A 19,605-nucleotide genomic window follows, 5' to 3' on the forward strand; every position below is an offset into this window, starting at 1 on the left:
ACTTATCATTCCTCAGATTAAAATCTAAAAATAGACACTGCACTCTTTACCCATAAGCTCTTAGCCAATGTGGTGTTGACTGCTAGGTGTCGGTGTGGGCGAGTGTGGGACCGTGCAGTGAGTCAGAACACTAGTTGACTTCATTTAGGAATATATTACATGCATGTGTAGATTTATACCAATATTTCTACCCTACTAAATGGATATAATAACATTAGAAGTGCTTATTGGTCATGACACAGATCAACAGCATTACAAGCTGACATTGTGATGCATCAGCTCACTACTTGGACAGAGCAAATAGCTCCTCTCCGCCAATCACAATGTGAAAAAAACCCTCATTAATCCCACAATTCCTCTTTGCTGCCTGTACCAAGGTAACCATGGCAACACATAGGGGCGATGTGGGCAGGCAGTGGTTTGGGAAGCCTATTATATAAGCAGATCCTCCTCTCCTCTTCCTGGCGATCCTCTTCATTTACAATCGCAACCACAAAGACAAACCATTAAGCCAAAGATATACATTTTTGCTGATCATATCTGCACATGAAGCCGCAAACTGTCTGCGACCATCCTAGGAAGACACGCAGTCTGAAATTTAACGCTGTTACTTTATGACTCACCGGCTTCAAATCGTATTTTCCAGTCTTTGCTGTTGAAGTTTGTGTTGATGAGGTTCCAAAAGATGTCTGCCCCGTGTGACAAAGACAGGGCGTGGAGAAGCTGCGGGACGGCCAACGAAGCCAGCTGGCAAAACTCCGATTTCAGCATCGACCACAGGCTGAAAACAGAAGAGACACAAGCACAAATGACACTCAAGGAGTTAGCACAATCAAAAGCTGTAAACAAATGCATCCATGAGTTCAGTGATTTTTCTGCATCTTTTATAAGGAGTGTTATCTGGACACACCAAGGGATGAGCATCTTCTCCTGGATGTAAGCCAGAAACTGCGGGTGATCCTTACAGGCGAGGTATAAACACTCTCCGTGAAGACACAGGATCTTCAGGCAGTTCAGCATGTTGAACAAAATATCAGGCTCCTCAAACTTTGACATTTCCTGAAAATACAGAAGACGTGTGTGACTCGCGGTGTAACACATATGCACTCAAATAAATCGAAAGAAACATTTTTGAATGCCTCTAGTCTTTGATTTGATATGCAGTTATTCAGACCAAGCACCTGCAGAATGGTGTATATGAGCTTCAAAGACACAGGGAGCTGCTGGTAGGAGAACTTCTTATCAGAGTTATTCTTCATTGCTGGAAAGAAAGAGAACAAACCATTGAACTTTGTATTTTCTCTGTACTGTGGCAAAAAAAGATGCTCTGTCCATCAAAAACAAATCTACCGAGCCTTTCTGCATACTCACAATATCTCACTGGGTTTCTGAAATTTTCTATGGCTTCATGTACATCACTGTTTCTCAGATTTACGCAAGAGTGGTATCAAACTATTAAACTACTAAACTGTAGTAGTAGTCAAAAGTCACAAACGTCAACTAGCTTAGATATACATCAACTCCAAAATGTTCAGTTATCCCTTAAAGGTTGATTGGTATTCATCTGGCAGGTATTTTTAATTTAAGCATCAAGTTTTAAGGAGAACTGATCGATACACACCTGCGTGATCAGGAGATTGGCTGCTGGGATTGTCAGCGTGCGTGCCACTCGGGTTGTCTCCTTCCTCGCTTTCATTCTCCACCCCGATGGAGAAATCTGGTGGAGGGGTAAGCAAGGTTTCCTCCAAACAATCTGTGGGTTCCTGTGGAGGAATGAGACTTGTTGGAGCTGAGTGAAAGGCATGCTTTATGTTGTGTGTGTACTCCAAAACAAAGGTAGCACAACTTGACACACAGTGTTGTTTTTGCCGCTGTGGTTTGGGACACGTGGAGCTACATGCACTCATTCCAAAGCCCTGCCTGCCTAATGCACAAGGTTAATTCAAAGTTGATGCATAAAAATGCATGCTGTGTGTCTCACCACCAGGCGTATCTCTTCCCGGGGGGTCAGCCTCTCCAGGAGCTCACAGCCCAGCTGGTAGCACAGGATGCTGGATTGGCACAGGCTGCACTCTAGGGCCTTCTCATCCTTCTGGCAGGTGTGTGAGCCACCCCACGGGGCCTGGAAGACATTGTTGATGATGCCCACGATATCCTTCCCCAGGCTGCTGTCTAGACCCAGCATCACACCGTCATCCTGGAGCTCCATCTGGGACAGCGGGGGGGAGACGACCATAAAAATAGAGGAACAAAAATTAGAGCACGACACACAAATCTCAAGATCCCACCAGTGGGTATTATTATCATTGTATAGTGTGTATGTGTCATTTTTCTCTACATGAATGACTGAGAAGAGTGACTCGCTTAAACTAGACTGTATAATGTGAAAATGGTTGTACAATAAGAAGGTTTATAACATGAGGACACACAAAAGAGAAGCATCAGAGACAGACCTTTAATCACAATTAAAAACATGCTTTATAGTTTTTCATCAGGAAGGTGGTCACCTGTTTTAAAATGAGGTCAAACATCAGAATGAAACAGCCAAGGTTCATGTCATCGTCATCACAGTCCAGGTCCAGGGCGCAGTGACCAGTGGCATGACCCAGGTTTTTAAAAGGGCTGCAGCGAAGAGGGCTGCGGAACGGGCTCCGGAAGGGGCTGGGAAAAGGGCTGAGAGTGTTGTGCTGGCCTCGACGTCCTGGATCTGACACCACACTCACCTGTGAGAAAGGAGAATAGTCATTAAACTGAAATATGTGTTTCTCTTCAGCACTTAGGGTCACGTTAAAATGAGACAGCGAGGCTGCGAGGCTGTAAATGTCAGTTAGACTTGTGTATATCAATATGCATCACATACCTTTTTCATTATGTTATGTTACATTTTATTATGTGGTCCACAAACAAAAGTGTAAATAAAAGATCTATTATAAGTAATAGAAAGGCAATGCTTGCAAATATTTGAAAAAAAGCTGTCAAAATATTCTAAACTGAGCATTTGCGGCTTTTATACAACAATTACGCCGTGCCGTGCTCGAAGCTACGCCTTCTCCTCATTCCTGCTGTCTCCGTGTTTATGTCCATCTTCGTCACTCCTAATGTTGTCAGCTCCCTCTCCGTGTGTGTTTATGTGTTTCTGCCAGAGTGTGGTGCTCCAACTCTCCTACTTTAATGCCTCGCTGCACAACTGGGAGCCATTCACTAATCAAGCTCGCACAGTATATAAAATCTGCCAGACTGTTCACTCAATCTCATACACAATGGCATCCTGAAACCTTGTAAACTGACTCCTAGTGTATTCTCTTTAACAGTACAAATGATATATCTTCTTGTGAACAATGTTCCCTCTAAGCTGCGCACGTGCGCACTGCTGGCACGGTCTCTGCGCACAGAAAATCTGTGTTGCGCACAAAAAAAATTAACCTGAATTGAAATTAAAATTAATACTTTAACAATTCTGTTTTGCAGTGTTAGTCAGTAAGTGACTGGCTGCTCCCATATTGTATTAGAACGATGCCACATTATCCCAAAGTCCAGCCAATAATGCGATTTACATTCGTATATAAGCAGCTAATCAACGTCGTTGACAGGCTATGACAGCGTCCTTATGTGCCGACACCGGTGTTTTAGCTAGCAAAGCGGCGTGGCTGATGTGGAGTGAAGCCACGTTAATGACAACGTGTACAACCATTGGAGATGTGAGCAGGACAGACGGAACAATTGACGGAAAAAGTGTGGACTTTATACCAGTTTTTAAATTGTGTTGATAGGCCACGTAAAACCAGAGTTGTGATTAAAAAAAAAAATGCAATGTTTGGTTTTCTTCCTGAATACTATCGTTGTTTATATTTACTGCGGGAAGAAACGGGAAGAAACGGTAAAACGCTCGAAAGCACTCTCCGCCTGTGAGCAAAAACAAACTCCACCCCCCTCTCCCTTTCCTATTCGTCCAAAAAAGTACCGTGTCGACCAATCAAAAAATGATATGGCAACGTGTCATCTAGTTGTTAATAAACGGGGGGAAGTTTTAGGAGTGACGGCGGTGCTTTGATATGTGAGAGATTTGCGACGTTTAGCGCAAATCTTGTGTAGTTAGTGTGTAGTTAGTGTGTAGTGTAGTCAATAGTTTTGCTGTGTGTGTCAGAACAATAAGGCGAGTACTGAATGTTACAGGTGTTACAGCAGTGATACATCTCCTGTTGTCAGGCCTGCAGGTATCAGGCTGTTGTTCTCCTTTATCTCATAGTGCACAGAAATTATTTTTTGGAGTGGCACAAATAATTTGTGTGGCATCAGATTTGATGCAGAACAGCTGATTGTTCTGTAAATAGTTTGAAATGTTTATTTAAAAATGCCTTGACTGCATTTAAAAAAAAATAGCTGCAAAAATCTTTGTTGTTTGCCAAACTGAGTTACTTTTTTGAAGAAGTAACTATATAATTAATTGCCCAGCATTGGTCATCATATGCTGTATTTTGCAGACAGAGTTACAGGACTCTCTCCCAGACCACAGACTCATAATACAAGTCAGAACTTTTTTAAAAAAGAAAGAAAGTTGTGTTTTCAAAATTGGAGTTCAAGTTATTTTTACTTCCAATAGTGTTAACTATTGGAAGTTTGAGGGGATAGGTTAATTGGATAATCCAAATTGTCACTAGGTGTGAATGTGTGAGTGAATGTGAGCGTGAATGGTTGTCTGTCCCTGTGTGTTGGCCCTGCGACAGACTGGCGACCTGTCCAGGGTGTACCCCGCCTCTCGCCCTATGACAGCTGGGATAGGCTCCAGCGCCCCCGCGACCCTGGAAAGGATAAGCGGAAGCGAATGGATGGATGGATGGATAGTGTTAACATACTACACAGGTCAATGACTAGATTTTTTTTACATTTTCATTGTAAGTGGGCTAAAGCAGTTAATTAAACGTAGTCTAACATAAATGTAAATGCTGTAATTTGATTATTTTAATAAACCATGTAACTTGGATGGATTAGATGCTGGCGTGACCACAGTGCACACGTCTGATGTCGCTCACAGTGGTCCAAGGGACCGCTCAGGGAGTTTGTGTGTTCGCTCAGACATGTGAAAAATTAGAGGGAACATTGCTTGTGAATCAGGCATGCTCCATGCACACGCTGCCTTCAGCAGCCTGACCTGCTCTCTGTTTAACAAGCGCTACAGCAAGCTGTCGCTGAGCCCCTGCCTTCAAATCGCAAATCTTATAAAGTTGAAAGTGCTTATGTTGTGAAATTGAAAAAAACATCCTGACAAAAAGCAAGGTATGACAGCAAATCTCACAAAGCATGTTTACATCTCCTAAAGTTACAAGTGAAATAATACCACAGCATCAGCTGTGCATGTCGACTTAATCTGGAGCAATCTGTGCGGATGTGTGGGTGTCTTTGAACATAAATTTATATTACAGCCAAATTCAATTAATCCCTTGAAGAGAGCTATATTTAGATATTGATGGTTGCCATGGTAACATACAGTCTATCCCAAAATGAACAGCGGAAAATAGAACCAAGAAGAACAGAAACGTGTACACCCCTAATCCGAAAACACATCGACAGACAAAGCCCTAATAATAGCTACTCGGCTGATGATCTGAGCACAGTGAGGTGATGTGTTCTGATCTGTATTGTTGTCAACAGCCACTGAAATGAATGGCAACAAAAGGCTGAAAATGGGGATTGAAGTCTTTTGTCTTATTCTTAGGAGTATTTTTAGCATTGCGGTCCTCCTCACCCTGCGAGCTCCAGTGTTGCCAGTCAGATCTGACGCGCGTGCCTTCCTCTGATTGGCCAGTTCCTTCAAAGAGTTCACTCCATCGGAGAACATCCCAATCAGCAGCTGAAGAGGCACCACGATGTCCAGCTCCGACAGCACCTGAGCTCCAACGAGACACACAAAATGTGGATCATGTATTTATTCTCACTACTTGTTTGGTCTAAATCATAAACCAATCAGTCGGTGATGACCGTAACCTGAACCCTATGGTATCAATTCTATAAATAGTTCTGGGGACAAACAGCCATTCAACTAACACACAGCATTTTTTCCTTTTCTCCAAAACATAGGCATCACGAGGTTAATATTACTTCTTTGGTGTTATTACCTTTTGTCATCCTTAAAATCATACACTTGTACATTTCTGCATTACAGTTACTTTGAATACATGCAGGTTTATAACTCTAGTGTATTTGGGAATAATGGGCGGCGTCAGTTAATATCTTAAAAACTTTGGCTAATAATATAAAAGCTCCATATCTGGCAGAAAATTAGACTGCTGCCTGTGTGACTTTATCACACCACATGCCGAGAAAACATTAAACTGAAGCCCAACTTCTGTATTTGCTGTGAACGTGACCTATTTACTGCAGCTAAATTAATGCAATCTCTTGATCACAGTTGTGACAGAAAACTTGAAATTGATCCATGTATACAGGGCAGCAAGCTGTGAGTGCATATGGGATGAAAGGCAAAATCCCTCCTATCTCCATCCGTCTCATTCTGTGACCCAGATCCATATTCAGCAGGGCCCCTGCCCAGACTCTCGCACTCTACGACAACCTGTGCAATTCACACGCACTGTGGATAGAACGGCGGGATGAGAACTTGACACAGGACGGCGTGCTTCTGTGTGCTTGCGTGTGTTTGTGCGTGCATGCTTACATGAAGCCACAGCAGAGCCTGCTCTTGCACAGACGCGGGGTAGCCAGAGAATCTGCAGCTGATGAAGCCAAACATTTCCTCCATAGAGAAGGGAAGTGGGCACAGCTCAATATCAAACATCTTGCTGTGAATAGAATAACATAGCGATCCTTTGATAGTGTTACACAATCAGTGATGCTAACTTGTAATATTTTAAGTGTTTTTTTTATTATTGTGCTGCAATTTTAGTGCAATCATCTCTGCCCACTGTATGCAATATATGCCATGAACATTTAAGGGAGATGGATTTACCTGAGGACTTCCCGGAACTCTTTGAGCTGGTTGTCGGGCACCTCAGTACGGATGGCCTCCAGCCACTCAGGCATAAAGCACTCCCACAGTGGCTGACTGATGACGTTGTAAGGTATTAGACACAGGATGCGGTTCAGACCCTCTTTCAGCTGTGTCACTGTGCTACATGACTTATCCCAGTAACCGCCCACCTGAGAAAAATGTGCATAGACTAGTTGAGATCATGTAAAGTATTAAAATCCTATGATCTTATGATGACGCTGTAATATCTTACCCTTGCAAATTCTACAGGTTTGGGCAGCAGGCACATGACCATGACATCAAAGCGCACTTCACACACTGTCTTTAGCCACTTTGTGACAAACTGGGGCTTCAACTTCTCCACCAGGCTTCCGACTTCGTCGTCCATCATGTAGGCGGTGGAGTGAAACCACTGGAAGACCATGCTGACCAGCCGAGCCAGACTCTCTGTGGGCGTGTTCTCGTTGGGTGTGCACAGACTTACCTGCAGATGTGAACAAAGAAACTTGGAAATTGAAAAAGAAGTAATAACAGTAATAACATAACTGACAGATACAGCAACAGCCTGTGATTACGCACCAGGAACCAGATGCCAAACTGACTTAGAAGGCGCTGGTCGTGCTGGTCGTCCTCCTTGTTATCAAACTCGATGTTGTCCAGAGAGTGGTGGGAAGCAGACAGGCCCATCTGACGACGCCGGTTCAGCTCAAACTCACGCTGCTCTGCGTGAATTTCTGCCTCTTTTAGGAGGCTGGAGGTATACAGAAAATGAGAGGGATTTGAGAGGGCACAGAGAGAAGGTCATATGTGAGATAGAGCAAAGGAGAAAGAGCAGAGGAGAAAATCTCACTTTTTTATCGTTTGTTTTTGTTATTTTTTTAATCTGAACTGATGCAGCATTGTTGTCTTTATATTTGTCTTGAAGTGTGCTTCACAGAGTCACAACCATATGCTCTGTAACACCGTGCATATACCTGATAACGGCTTCCACGGTGCACACTAGCTCCTCCGCTCCGCACTCACGGGTGTTGATGGGAGGGGGCGAGGTCTGGTACAGATGGGTCTCCGCCGCAGCCCCCACCTCGCTGCTGTGGTGGTTGACATGGCAACGCTTGCAGTAGCGGACAGGCCGGTTGCCATGGCGCCCGCAGCAGCCGGCTGAAAAGCAGGTGACCACAGCCCTTCTAACATGAGAGCTACAGTTCTACAGTTTGAAGCCAAGAAACAAGGGGGCGAGCAGAGTAAGGAGAAATCAGTTTGTTTCTATTCTTGTATAACAGAAAAATAGAAAAAACACTTCCAATAACGCCTGATGACAATCGTCTAAAAATAAACATCTCTCAGGCCTCAAAGGCAACTCTGATAATGAATATCACCCTCTCCGAAGATACATGGATCTGTCCACATCTAAAGCAATAGAACAAGTCTTTATGTGTCCCCGCGGTGTCTCAGGTTTCTAAAAATAAAAAGCATGGCACTAGAGAGCCACCCTAATCTGATCAGTCTCTAATCTTGTGCCATTAGAGGCATGAATTGCTCCCTATCAAATTAACATATCAGGCCTCAGATGGTGAGTGCTCTTATTCATCCATGTTGCTTTGAACAACTAAAAAATGCTACTCTGATAATACTCATACTGTTGTTTTTACATCACGGCTCTTAGATATCATTATGTACTCATAAGTAGCTATTTTAAAATGACAAGTAATGCCTCACTTATGAGTAATATGTCTAAGCTAACACTGAAAGAGCTAGCACAAATCTCAGTTGGAGAATGATTGGAACAAAGGCTGCTCAAAAAGGGAGGTGGTGAATTATAAACTGCTGGGCAAACCATGGTGGAGGCCAGCTGTTTCAGAGGACAAAGAGAGGCAGCTGCTGACCTGACGGGAATACCTGAGATCATCATCACGCACTCAGTTTTCCCAGTGTCTCCCAGGAAACAAGCAGGAAGCACTCAGCAACAGCAAACAAAGATCAGTCCCCAGCAGCTTATTTTGAAAGGTCTTTACTGAGCTGCTTCAGTGAATGGACTCCTCAATAGAGAACACATTTCAGATTCACAAACAAATTAGCTAACTATGGATCACAAATAAAGTGAATCTAAGTTCATGTTTTCACAGGTCAGGCAAGTCCTCTATGTTTTACCAGTGTATTGTTTGATGTGGAGACTTTTATTATTGTGAGGAAGTCAGGTTAATAAGTAATGGCAATGAATGAGAGTACACAGCGCCGTTAATGTCTTTATGCTGCAGTGTAAATGTCTTACCTTCTTTTGACAAATGGCAGATATCTCTGCTGCAAGAAAAATAAACATAACTGAAATACAACTGTTTGCAAACAACATAAGTATGTCTTGAAAATTGGTTATATTTTCATGGAAATTAGAACCTCAATATAGACTATATGGCAGCTTGGAACACAACGCATAGTGGCTAATAAATTATTTATTATAGAGTGCATACGTATCTTATCTTTACTCAGCACCTTTTTGACTGTAAATGCTCACCTTGGGGCAGGAGGACATCAACAAGCCATTCAGCGTGATCTCTGGAAAGGTCAAAGAAATTATTTAACAATGCATGACTTAGGTGTACGATATAAATATAGTCATTCTAGCAGGTGTATACACATCAGTATCAGCTTCCTTACAGAGCTGCAACACAAAAATATCTTCTCAATAACAAAGAAAACCCTGCAAAGCCATGAAATTATAATAGTCTCTGCGCTAAAAAAAAGAAAAGAGAGACGAGTGGATGTGCTTTTTTGTGATGATGATGATCTCATTATTGACACAAGGGAATTATGTAACCATGCCAATGTGTTTCCCCTGGGTTACAAAGAGGAATAATGAGGGAGGCGGTAGGTGATGTTTGTTTGCAATAGCATTCCACTGAAGGAGGGGGAGGATTGAGGGATGAAGGAAGGAGGTGAAACAGATGCGTACCCTGCTATCCTCTGGCTGCACTCTTCACATATATAAAGAGGAGGGGGCTTGTCTCCCAAGGCCACAGAAAGAGTAGGATCTATACACATCTGCAAAAGTAATTAAGTTAGTGTGAGATAACGGAGGTGATATTTGAAAACTTAACACATTATATTCAATGTTTTATTTGCAACCAAGATGAAATGCAGTAAAAGTAATGAGGTTTTCTAAGGTTCCAAATAGCTAAATAATAAGACATGACTGGTATAATTTACACACACTGACCACTTTTAGGTACACCTTGGCATTCAAATGATGCTCAGTTGTTACTAAGGGGCCCAAAGCGTGCCACCACCTGCAGCCTGAGCTGTTGAAATAAGTCTTCTAACCTAAGTATTCTAATCCTAGCGTCTGAATGTAGCAGCAAAATCAAGGCTCCTCAAACCTGGTATCTTCTGTTATCCAATTTTGGTGAATTGTGATCTCAGTGTCCTGTTCTTAGCTGACAGGAAGAACATCCAGTGTGGTCTTCTGCTACTGTAGCCCATCTTCACTGACTGTAGTTGCACTTCTCCGACCTCCAACATCAACAAAGCATTTTCACACATTTTCTCTTTTTTCAGTTACTCAGACCAGCCTGTCTGACACCAACAACCACACTAAAGTCACTCAAATCACTTCTCTTCCCCATTCTGATGCTCAATTTGAACTTCAGTAGGTGCCTAGATAAATATTGATGCTGCCATGTGATTGGCTGTTAACAGGTATACCTAATGAAGTGGCCAGTGGGTGCATTTTGTCAATTATAAGCACAACGATTTTATAACATATGACGTTAATTTAAGAAGCTCACATTTTCCACGCGTCCCTGTCACATATCTAGGCTGCTCTCACCCAACAAATCATGTGATGCCTTTACCTGTGTCCCCACGCCTCTGTGTGGATGGCTGCGTGCATATGCTGCTCCTCTCTGTTGCAACCTGTGCCTGGCCTTGTGCTAAACGCCAGTGCTCGTGGCCTCAATGTTCAGATGGTGCACTGTAATTCACTGCGCTTACTCGATGCCACCCTATCCTCAAGGGCTGCATGGGGTCACTGCTTTCAATTAAAGCCCCCCTCCCCCACCATACCCCCTTCTTTGCTTCTGGTAATTGAAATCCACCCCCTTTCTACGCGCCTGTTCCTACTCTGTCCGTTTGTGCACAGCTGAGTAAAGGCTGACAAAGCAGAGCAGCACCAGTCGCTGATATAAAGTAGCTTAGAATCGGACATGGCAATCTAAGCAAGGCCATATAAGACCTTCCCCTATGCTTACCCCATTAATTTCTCAAGGGAAGACTCTAAGCTATATCTATTTATGCATCCCAGAAGCATAAAATATTTAAGCTTTAATGCTTTTTAAGATTGCAGTCACCTTAACAGCAGGTTTATTGATGGCATTGTGGCATTCAATATGTTGACAGTGGATGGGATTCCAGGCTGAACCACAAAATGGAAGAGAGAGAAAAATAAGAAAAACAATTGACAGGTGACACCTTTAATTAGTCTAAAGTCTGGTAAAGCAGTAGATGTGGCATAAAGCGAATCTGACCTGTGTACTGCAGTCCTCTGTATTCACTGATGGCTCCTGGCGGCTTTAGGTTTGGCCAATAATGAAACAGCATCTGCACAGCTGGAGGTTTAACTTGGGATGGGCCATAGGATATGACATAAAGCAGATCCTGCATACAAGATAAAAATCATATTTATATAAAAGTGAGGTATATTTAGGTACATTTGAATATGGAATAGAAAGTAGTTTTGCATCCATGGACATTACATGAAAAATCAAATGCAAAGAAAGTAAAATAGTAAAGACTAGTGAAATTTAAAGTAACCAGTAGGCAACGTATTTAGGAGCAAGCAGGGGTGTGTGGTGCTGCAAATTATGATATCAATGAGATACCAAGTAAATAAAGGGTCAGTATTGCTGATACCAACAAAGATACTTTTAACCTATAAAGGCAGCTTATGTAAAGGAACGCAGCCTGTCATGATGTCATGAATCATCATCAGGTTACTAAATTTTCATGACCATTAAATCACTCTGGTTTTTACTTTCCACAATAAAACACATCTTTTAGCTTTTCATGTATTTTGAAACTGGGGATTTTTGTATTAATATTAATCCGACAGCAATACAAGCTGTGTGTTAAATATGAAGCTACGTGCTATTAGCTTAGCAAAGAGAAAAGACTAGAAGCAATTAAAAAAGCTGGACTGGAATGTAAAAAAAACAGGATGTGGTTCAAGGATAAATCTGTGCTAGCTTTTCTCACGATAAGCAAATCATAATTGTATTCTTTCAGTACTATTCAGTACTAGTGGGTACTGTTTTCTCCAGCCTCTAGTCTTCTTGCTAATGTAGCTGAATGGCCTGCTTGTTAGCTTCATATTTAGTGCCAATGAAAGAGTAAGGACAGATAGTTTTCTTTTTTGCTAGGCACAGTACATTTCATATTTCTGCAGATAAAAATAAAAAACCCTTAAATCTGCATTGTGTATCTAAAATGGGAAATACCTTCCACACTTCCTGTTTGTACTTCATTAGACACTCCAGCAGCTGACAGTGATAAACTAGAAAGAAGCAGAGATCAGATTAACTAAAAGGCAGTTATTACAGTTGCCTTTGGATATCTTAATACTCTGAATATGATTGTTTACCTGGATTTGATGTGTACTGCATTGCAATCATGAGCATAGATGAGGCAGATAAATTGACATAGGCTGGGACTCCCCCCTCCTTCCTACTGGACCCCACTATACACAGGCAAAGAACAATAATGTGAAGGATCACTTCTTTTGTTTATTGCAGTACAATAGTTGAGATACAAGTGAATGTGCAAGCCTTAAACCTTTACTTGTCTTTCTAGATGTATCATTTAGCAGTTTCATTAGGACTGTCTTGTGATAGGTCATACTCACATATAGCCATGGGAAGGAAAGAGGTGCTCAGGTATTCAATGATGTCTTTGTGGAGGAAAGGGGGAAATGTGGCTAAAGTGGAGATCATAGTATAGGGCAAAGTGCTGAGAATATCATCGCTCAGAAAAGGCAGGAGGCAAGTTGTCGTATAAAAAATGGATTGTCCCAGATCTGAGAAGAAAAGGAAAATGCAAAAAAAGACAAAGAGAGATACACAGACACTCCTTCAATCAGCTGTACATACAGTATTAGCATACTGTATGCAGCCACAGATGTCAAAGTTTCATGAAATTTCAGTTATTTATTAGTAGAACTGAAAAAAAAAAAAAGAATACTTGGAAATGTGAGCTTCTTTAAAAGCCACTGAAGTAAAGTTTACCCTCAGGAAAAGTAGAGAAATCTAGTCAAGCAGATGAGTTTTTATGCATTTGAGGGTTCGTTTGTTTTTTAACAATGGTCAAATATTCATGAAAAGTAAGAGCACTGACTGTGATGCAGCCTTGCCTGTGAAAAACTTTGTGGATGTAACTCATTCTCTAATGTGTTTGTGATGTGTTAAAACAACATTACATTCACCTATGTGTGTTTCCCCTTATATATTTGCACATGACAACATAAGTAAAAACATTTCTCCCACTTTGCATAACAAACATGCAGTCAAGTATGATACACAGAAGAGAAGGCCTATGTCTGGTGTATCCAATGGCTTATGAACGATTAAGTTGACAGGATCCAGCGTGCTCCCAATCACCCCATGCATCCCTCAAGATCCTCAGCAGGACTTCTCTCCTCCCGTTACAAAAGAGGCCAAAAAAGCAGCAGTGGCTTCATGCAGGCCAGACGGTTCGGGGATGATGATGACAAACAGTGGTGCACTGGGCCTTGACTCACCATGCTGACCGTGCTGCAGCAGGGGCACGAGGTCAAGCAGGGTCACGAGGGTCACATAGAGGCCCTGATAGTCCAGAGAGGGGTACTCTGAGAGCTGAGCGTCCCGACTCTGCTGCCCCTGCCCCCCGCGGTCTGACGGGGCATCGCGCAGAACGCTGTAAAGGAGGGAGCGAGTAACTGTAGGGTTGATGGAACTGACTTGTGGTCTTAGAGATGGGGTGAGTGGGAATGGCACAGGAAAAAGACACATGGTCATGGGCACGGCCAAATTGGAAGCTTCCTGGTTCTCCTTCCTGCCTGTGCGGGACAGAATGCTGCTCCGGGGCGGGAGGGGAGGGGAGGGAAGGTAGGAGAGGGGAACAAGGGAAAAAAAGAGACAACAAAGACACAAAAAAACAGCACATTACATTGAAATGGCACTACAGAGACAGCGTAAATAGAAAAAAACAAACCCAGATAAACCCCACATAGGATGCAGTGTCTCACTATTTAACTGTATAACTGCAGGCACGGGCAATTTTTCCCTGCGCTGTCTGTTCCGTGTGACTTTAATTGAATTTATCTTGTTTTGTCTATCTTTGCACTTGGAAAACAAACAAAAAAAACATGAGCACAAACTGCAATGATCACTGCATCTCATGCGTATCTGGTGACAAGGAGCAAAAATATAAAAAATGGCATGTTTTCAGTGGCAACCCCATACTTCTCCAAAAAGGGACAGCTCAAACGGCTGTCCCTCGATGGCTGCCATCTTCCAATCAGCAAGGTCAGTGGCTACCATGCAAAAAAAAAAAAAGGCCAATGAGCCATAAGAGTATATTTTCCAAATGAAATTTCCTTGTCTTTAGTGGGGCTGTCAAGGATGGGAGTGACACCAAATTGGTTCGGGAAAATACAGAGGTGACACTTTTGAAACATGCTTCAGCCAGTAATAAACATGTGTGTGAGGTTAGATCAAGTGCTCTTAGGTCACAGCACATGTTTATTGCACCAGAGAAATAATGTCTGTATGCATACGTTATGATACTGTACCAGTATCATCAGGAGAAATAATGAGATCCAACAGGCATATGGATTCAGGTTTCTAAAATAAATGTAACAACTAATCTACAGTAGAGGAGAAACTATAATGACAAAGGAATAGGTTGTATCGGGGGAGATGACTGGTAGCATTATGTTTGTGAGCTAATGCAGGATGGACAATTGTGTTTGCTGTCCCCTGGGGAAAGGTGGTGGACATATTCAATTTTAAAAGAGGAGAAAAACAAAAAAACAAAAGCAAAAACTAGTCGGGTTGAGTGTGGAGCGTCTAGGGTGGAGGAGGGAGGAGGGGGAGGGCCAGAGAGCATTGCTCTTTTTTTTCTTTTTTTCTTTTCTTTTTTTACTGCACATTATTAAAGAGCTAAGCTGTTCTATCAGGCAAATGACTGGGATTTACCATGAGAGCCCAGATTATAAATGTTGATGTATTGCTTTTTTTTTTTTTTTTTGGCTTTTTTTTTTTTAAAGGTCACTCACAAAGTAGAGTTGCAGCATTTGGAGTTACATGGCAAGTGAGAAAGGGGATTTCTTTTTTTATCAGATTTTTAACATGGCATAAGAACAGTATAACGTACCATCATGTGACTGATCCCCTCAAAGTTATACTCTGTAGGATTTAAGTCAGCGTAGATTCATTAAACTATGTAATCAAAGCTGCGTTATTATACAGCATAAACTCAAACAGGACTTAAAGACAACGACAAGACTGTATCTCAGAGTATGACTTTTTCACTGCCCATATTTCATATAGAAAACATCATTAATTTGAACAATGAACATAGACATAAACATCGGACGCGCTCACACACACACACACACGCACGCACGCTGAACATATACACGCAAAGACACGCATATGTGCACGCATACACACAAAACGACACGAGAAAATTACAAACGACACATAAAACACATGTAGAAATGCACTGATACGGACACATGACATACATTTACTGTCAAACCCTGCACTGTCGTTGCAAAATCATGGACTATATGTGTGTATCAGTTACTCAAAGCACATGTTTCCTGCATTAACATGTTAACAGGTGTGTGAAGTGAAACAACTGTGCTGCATCTGAAATGATGGCTAAACAGTCTGTTGCAACGTCAGTGATGTTCACTGATACAGAGAGCTCACTGTGCCTCATCTTTAAGATATAAAACTTGCTGGTAAAGAGATAACGTAACCCTCTAGCTGACCTAAAATTGGTGCATGAATCAACAACCTCCTCCTTTGGCTATTTCTTTTCTGCGAAGATGACACATGCCTGCTCCACTTCTCAAGGCTCGCTACTCCCACTTTCCCACTCTCTCTCCCTTTTGATTTTTTTTCTTCTATTTCTTCGCCCCGGGCTTCAGAAGGCACAGATGTATGGATAATCCTGGAGTCCCCGCTGAGGAATCCAGACTCCTCTAATGGTGGGCAGAGTGATTTTGTTCTGCATATCTGAGGCTAAGAGACTGTGCTTCGGGAAAATATCAAAGAACCGTTAACAGTGGCATCATACTGAGTGACTCTTTTCTCGCTCGCATGATACTGCCCCGCAGAGGCACAATCGTCACTCGAGTTAATGCCCATTTCCAGAGTTGCCACCCCTGTCACGCTCAATCTGTGCCCTGAGAGGCTACATTTGAAACACCCCAGTGACTGGTTCAGGACAGCCCTTCAGCAAAGTATGGAGTATCCAGGATACTCTGTGAGCACCACGGCAGAGGAATAATCCTTATGGATGGCTGAGGAGTTGTGTAGAATTGAGGCCAGCTGCCAATCTCAAATAGATTGCACCCTAAGCTGATAATAATGATAGAAGTGAGGCACACAAGTTCAGCCTCCAGTAATCCCACCATTCTTTAATAAATTAGCTAATAAGAAAAGACAGTGCCTCTGTTCTCACTGAAGCTGGCGGGTAGTAATACTGCAACCACAAGAAATATCCTATCTCTGCAGAGCATGTCTGGAAAAATGAAGCCCCAACTGGACAGAGAGAAAAAAAAGAGGAAATAGTGCTCTATTAAATTAGACGTGTTCAAAATGGCTGCCTACTTGACCTATGCTGGAAGAGGAAATAACATGCTGTTCCCTTCACAGCACCCAAGAGAGCAGGCTGACCCTGCAACTGCATAGCCGGAGGAGCTGAACTCCAGGCCCTCTGGGAAGGACACAACAAACCGCCCCAGGAAAGCGTTCATCTAGCAACCGACCACTGAATCAATAAACATCACTGAGCCATCTATCTCTGCGGCTGCCTTAAAAAGACGACACCATAATTACACAGGAAATCTGCTACAGTCTGTATCTTTCAGAGCAGAAGAGGCGAGGCAACATCTGCCATGATGGCCACTTCCTTAACCTCTTGCTGACATTATAAATTAATATGAGACATTGAATTGTGTCACTGTCATGCCTTTGAGAAAGTGTGTCAGAGCGACCTGCTGTAATTAATCTCATCTGATTGTGAAGGAAGCTAATATCAAACATTCTACAATCTTTACTTCACCTGGTGGCTCCAGAGCAGGGTACTTACCTGAGCAGGGTTTGGGAAAAGTATTTCAGTGTGTTTGCAATGTCTGTTCCGGAGGGCACTGGGTAAATATTGTGTTGCACACGGTTGTGATACTCTTGCAAGTATCGTATCTTAGAGGCAACTGGACAAAATAAAGAGCAGAGCAACAAGCAAATCAACACTAGTGAGATATGATGCACGACAGCAAAGACATATATCATGTAACTGAACAAGTTGTTAGGTAGTATTTAACATGAATCCTTCAGCTATTAAGTTAAACAAAGAGTGTGTTTTCCCATGGTTCTCTGGCCTTCACCGGGCGACCTTTTTTGGTATAGCAGCAGGTCACAGGAAGCCCTAGAGGAGGCAGTAACCTACTGCTTACAGAAACAAGCTCACACACGAAAGGTTGCCAGTTCAAGTCCCAAGACAAGCTGGGAAAATGTGGTTATAGCGAACATGAAAGGGGGCTTAAGAAGCAACACAGAGGAACATTTCTGTAATGAGCCCAGCTGGCTGCTCTATATTGAAATAATCTCTGTAGGTTCAGATATGACTGTGCTGTTTGTTGTTAGGAGTTCAAATATGTTGAAGTGGGTGATCGCTGACCCATTTTCTGTGACTTTAGGCAGGAATGTTTAGCTTCCTTCCTGACCTGTAAATGACAAACCCCAAAATAAAAATAACAGCTGCAGGCTTGGAGGATTGTCTGGTCAAAGCATGTGCTGCGATAAATACTGAAGCACAGCATCTTTCCTGTTCATCATAAAATTAAACCTCCTCAGAAAAAAAGGACTAATTTTTTAATATTTTTCAAGCTTTTAATAATATTTCGAGCTGTTAGTCACAACAGCAGATTCAGCGTTTTCTGTTCATTCCCTCACTTACTGGCTACCAAACAACAGGAGCAACACCCAACTTTTAACCAGCTGATGGGGCTGGGAACCCCTAACACTGAGTTTGACCCCGTCTTTTAGCTATTGTTTAGCGGTAAAGAATCAGAAGACAGCGGCTGGTGTCCACCTGTTCACAAGCAGCGAAGTGGAAAGAACAACAGACGTCAATATAGTGTGATCAGACCCCACGATTGATCAATATAAAGCCACCATATTGTTCAGTAGCCTGTCAGGTCGACCTTGAGACCAGCATTACACTTCGCTTTTCCCACGCGCCTCAGCCAGCCACGTCAATCAAAATAAAATAAAATTTAAAAGAAATAAATAACACGGATCACAGAGCGATCCGGACATGGAATTGTTCCATCAACACGCAGAGAAACAGAGGGTGATTCAGTGGCTCTGTGTGTGCACTGAGACCTCCAGCCATCCTCTGCAGTGAGAGGACGTGTTGCAACCTGCCTTGGCAACCGCGGTTTCATCACCAAGGACAGCTCCCCTTGTTCGCTTTCTTGGTTAAACCAAAAAAAAAAAAATCAGTTTCCAGCCCCCTCACAAGACAAAACAGAAACACGCACGCACAGATACACACAGCCGTACTTACACTGCTCTGCCTTCGTAGACATTTCGCAGACACTTGGGGAAACATAAAACCCAGACTGTCAGTTGTTTTGATAGGTTTTTCCCTTCCCGGCGTTGTGTTTCCCTCAGTCGTGAAAAAGTGACTATGCCCCCTTGCAGCCCAGGCTCGTCTTGATTGTACCACTTTGCACGACGGATTTATACGCTGTGGTGTTTTAGCTGTGCTTCGGTCGCTTTCGCGATCTTTGAACGGAAATAAAGGGAGAGCTTGTTTTGTAAATCGTTTTTATATATTTTTTTGAGGTGGTGGTGGGGATTTTGCTCTCTCGTTGCAGAGATGGGTGGTGACATATATGTGACACACCATACCTTTCCAAATGGACTGATCCGGCTTTGACAAATTGTCATTCAAGAATTCCGACAACCCTATCAGCGCTGTTTGAGCTGATTATAGGAGGGAAATACTAAGCACCTCCGCTTATTTGCCTCCGTGATGCTTTACATGTGTGTATTTGTAATGCATGAAATGCTAAACATGCAACAGATGGTTGTCACACCTTCTTAAACATAATGTCCTTGAGAAAACATCGTGGGTTTTTTTTTCCAATTTTATATAAATACAGCTGATTGGCCACCGTGGATTGGCAGCGTGTCCTAATATTTTTATACTGATATTTAGTAATATTAATACTAATCTCCACTATCAGCTGGGCGCTTTAAAGAGTACATTGTTATCCAATAACACTTTCGAGCTATAAATGTGCATGTATATGAATATTTAAGCCTGTGTCTAAATGCAGCATTTCTCATTTAAGCGGC

General features: G+C 42.4%; 1 protein-coding gene across 7 annotated transcripts in view; it reads right to left on the bottom strand.

The window, feature by feature from the left end:
- unc79 (unc-79 homolog, NALCN channel complex subunit) overlaps positions 1-19,047 on the bottom strand; it is a 34,070-nt gene extending 15,023 nt beyond the window's left edge. For 3 of the 7 annotated variants that reach the window (XM_019349121.2, XM_019349120.2, XM_013276298.3), the window contains exons 1-23: positions 18,809-19,047; positions 17,330-17,450; positions 13,764-14,077; positions 12,873-13,043; positions 12,612-12,707; positions 12,469-12,524; positions 11,500-11,629; positions 11,323-11,387; positions 9,930-10,018; positions 9,492-9,532; positions 9,252-9,280; positions 7,957-8,186; positions 7,562-7,733; positions 7,236-7,466; positions 6,962-7,152; positions 6,671-6,794; positions 5,744-5,884; positions 2,508-2,723; positions 1,982-2,209; positions 1,622-1,763; positions 1,182-1,261; positions 911-1,059; positions 624-781 (exon numbers count right to left, since the gene is read on the bottom strand). In XM_019349121.2, coding sequence (XP_019204666.1) covers positions 624-781; positions 911-1,059; positions 1,182-1,261; positions 1,622-1,763; positions 1,982-2,209; positions 2,508-2,723; positions 5,744-5,884; positions 6,671-6,794; positions 6,962-7,152; positions 7,236-7,466; positions 7,562-7,733; positions 7,957-8,186; positions 9,252-9,280; positions 9,492-9,532; positions 9,930-10,018; positions 11,323-11,387; positions 11,500-11,629; positions 12,469-12,524; positions 12,612-12,707; positions 12,873-13,043; positions 13,764-14,077; positions 17,330-17,450; positions 18,809-18,830 — 3,196 coding nt within the window. In that variant the 5' untranslated portion in view covers positions 18,831-19,047. Of the gene's footprint in view, positions 1-623; positions 782-910; positions 1,060-1,181; positions 1,262-1,621; positions 1,764-1,981; positions 2,210-2,507; positions 2,724-5,743; positions 5,885-6,670; positions 6,795-6,961; positions 7,153-7,235; positions 7,467-7,561; positions 7,734-7,956; positions 8,187-9,251; positions 9,281-9,491; positions 9,533-9,929; positions 10,019-11,322; positions 11,388-11,499; positions 11,630-12,468; positions 12,525-12,611; positions 12,708-12,872; positions 13,044-13,763; positions 14,078-17,329; positions 17,451-18,808 lie in introns of those variants that run through there. The other 4 variants (XM_019349122.2, XM_013276296.3, XM_013276300.3 and 1 more) reach the window with 4 other exon arrangements.
- Between the last annotated feature and the right edge of the window lie 558 nt (positions 19,048-19,605).

Source organism: Oreochromis niloticus, linkage group LG19 (assembly GCF_001858045.2).
Source record: "Oreochromis niloticus isolate F11D_XX linkage group LG19, O_niloticus_UMD_NMBU, whole genome shotgun sequence".
Classification (NCBI taxonomy): Eukaryota; Metazoa; Chordata; class Actinopteri; order Cichliformes; family Cichlidae; genus Oreochromis; species Oreochromis niloticus.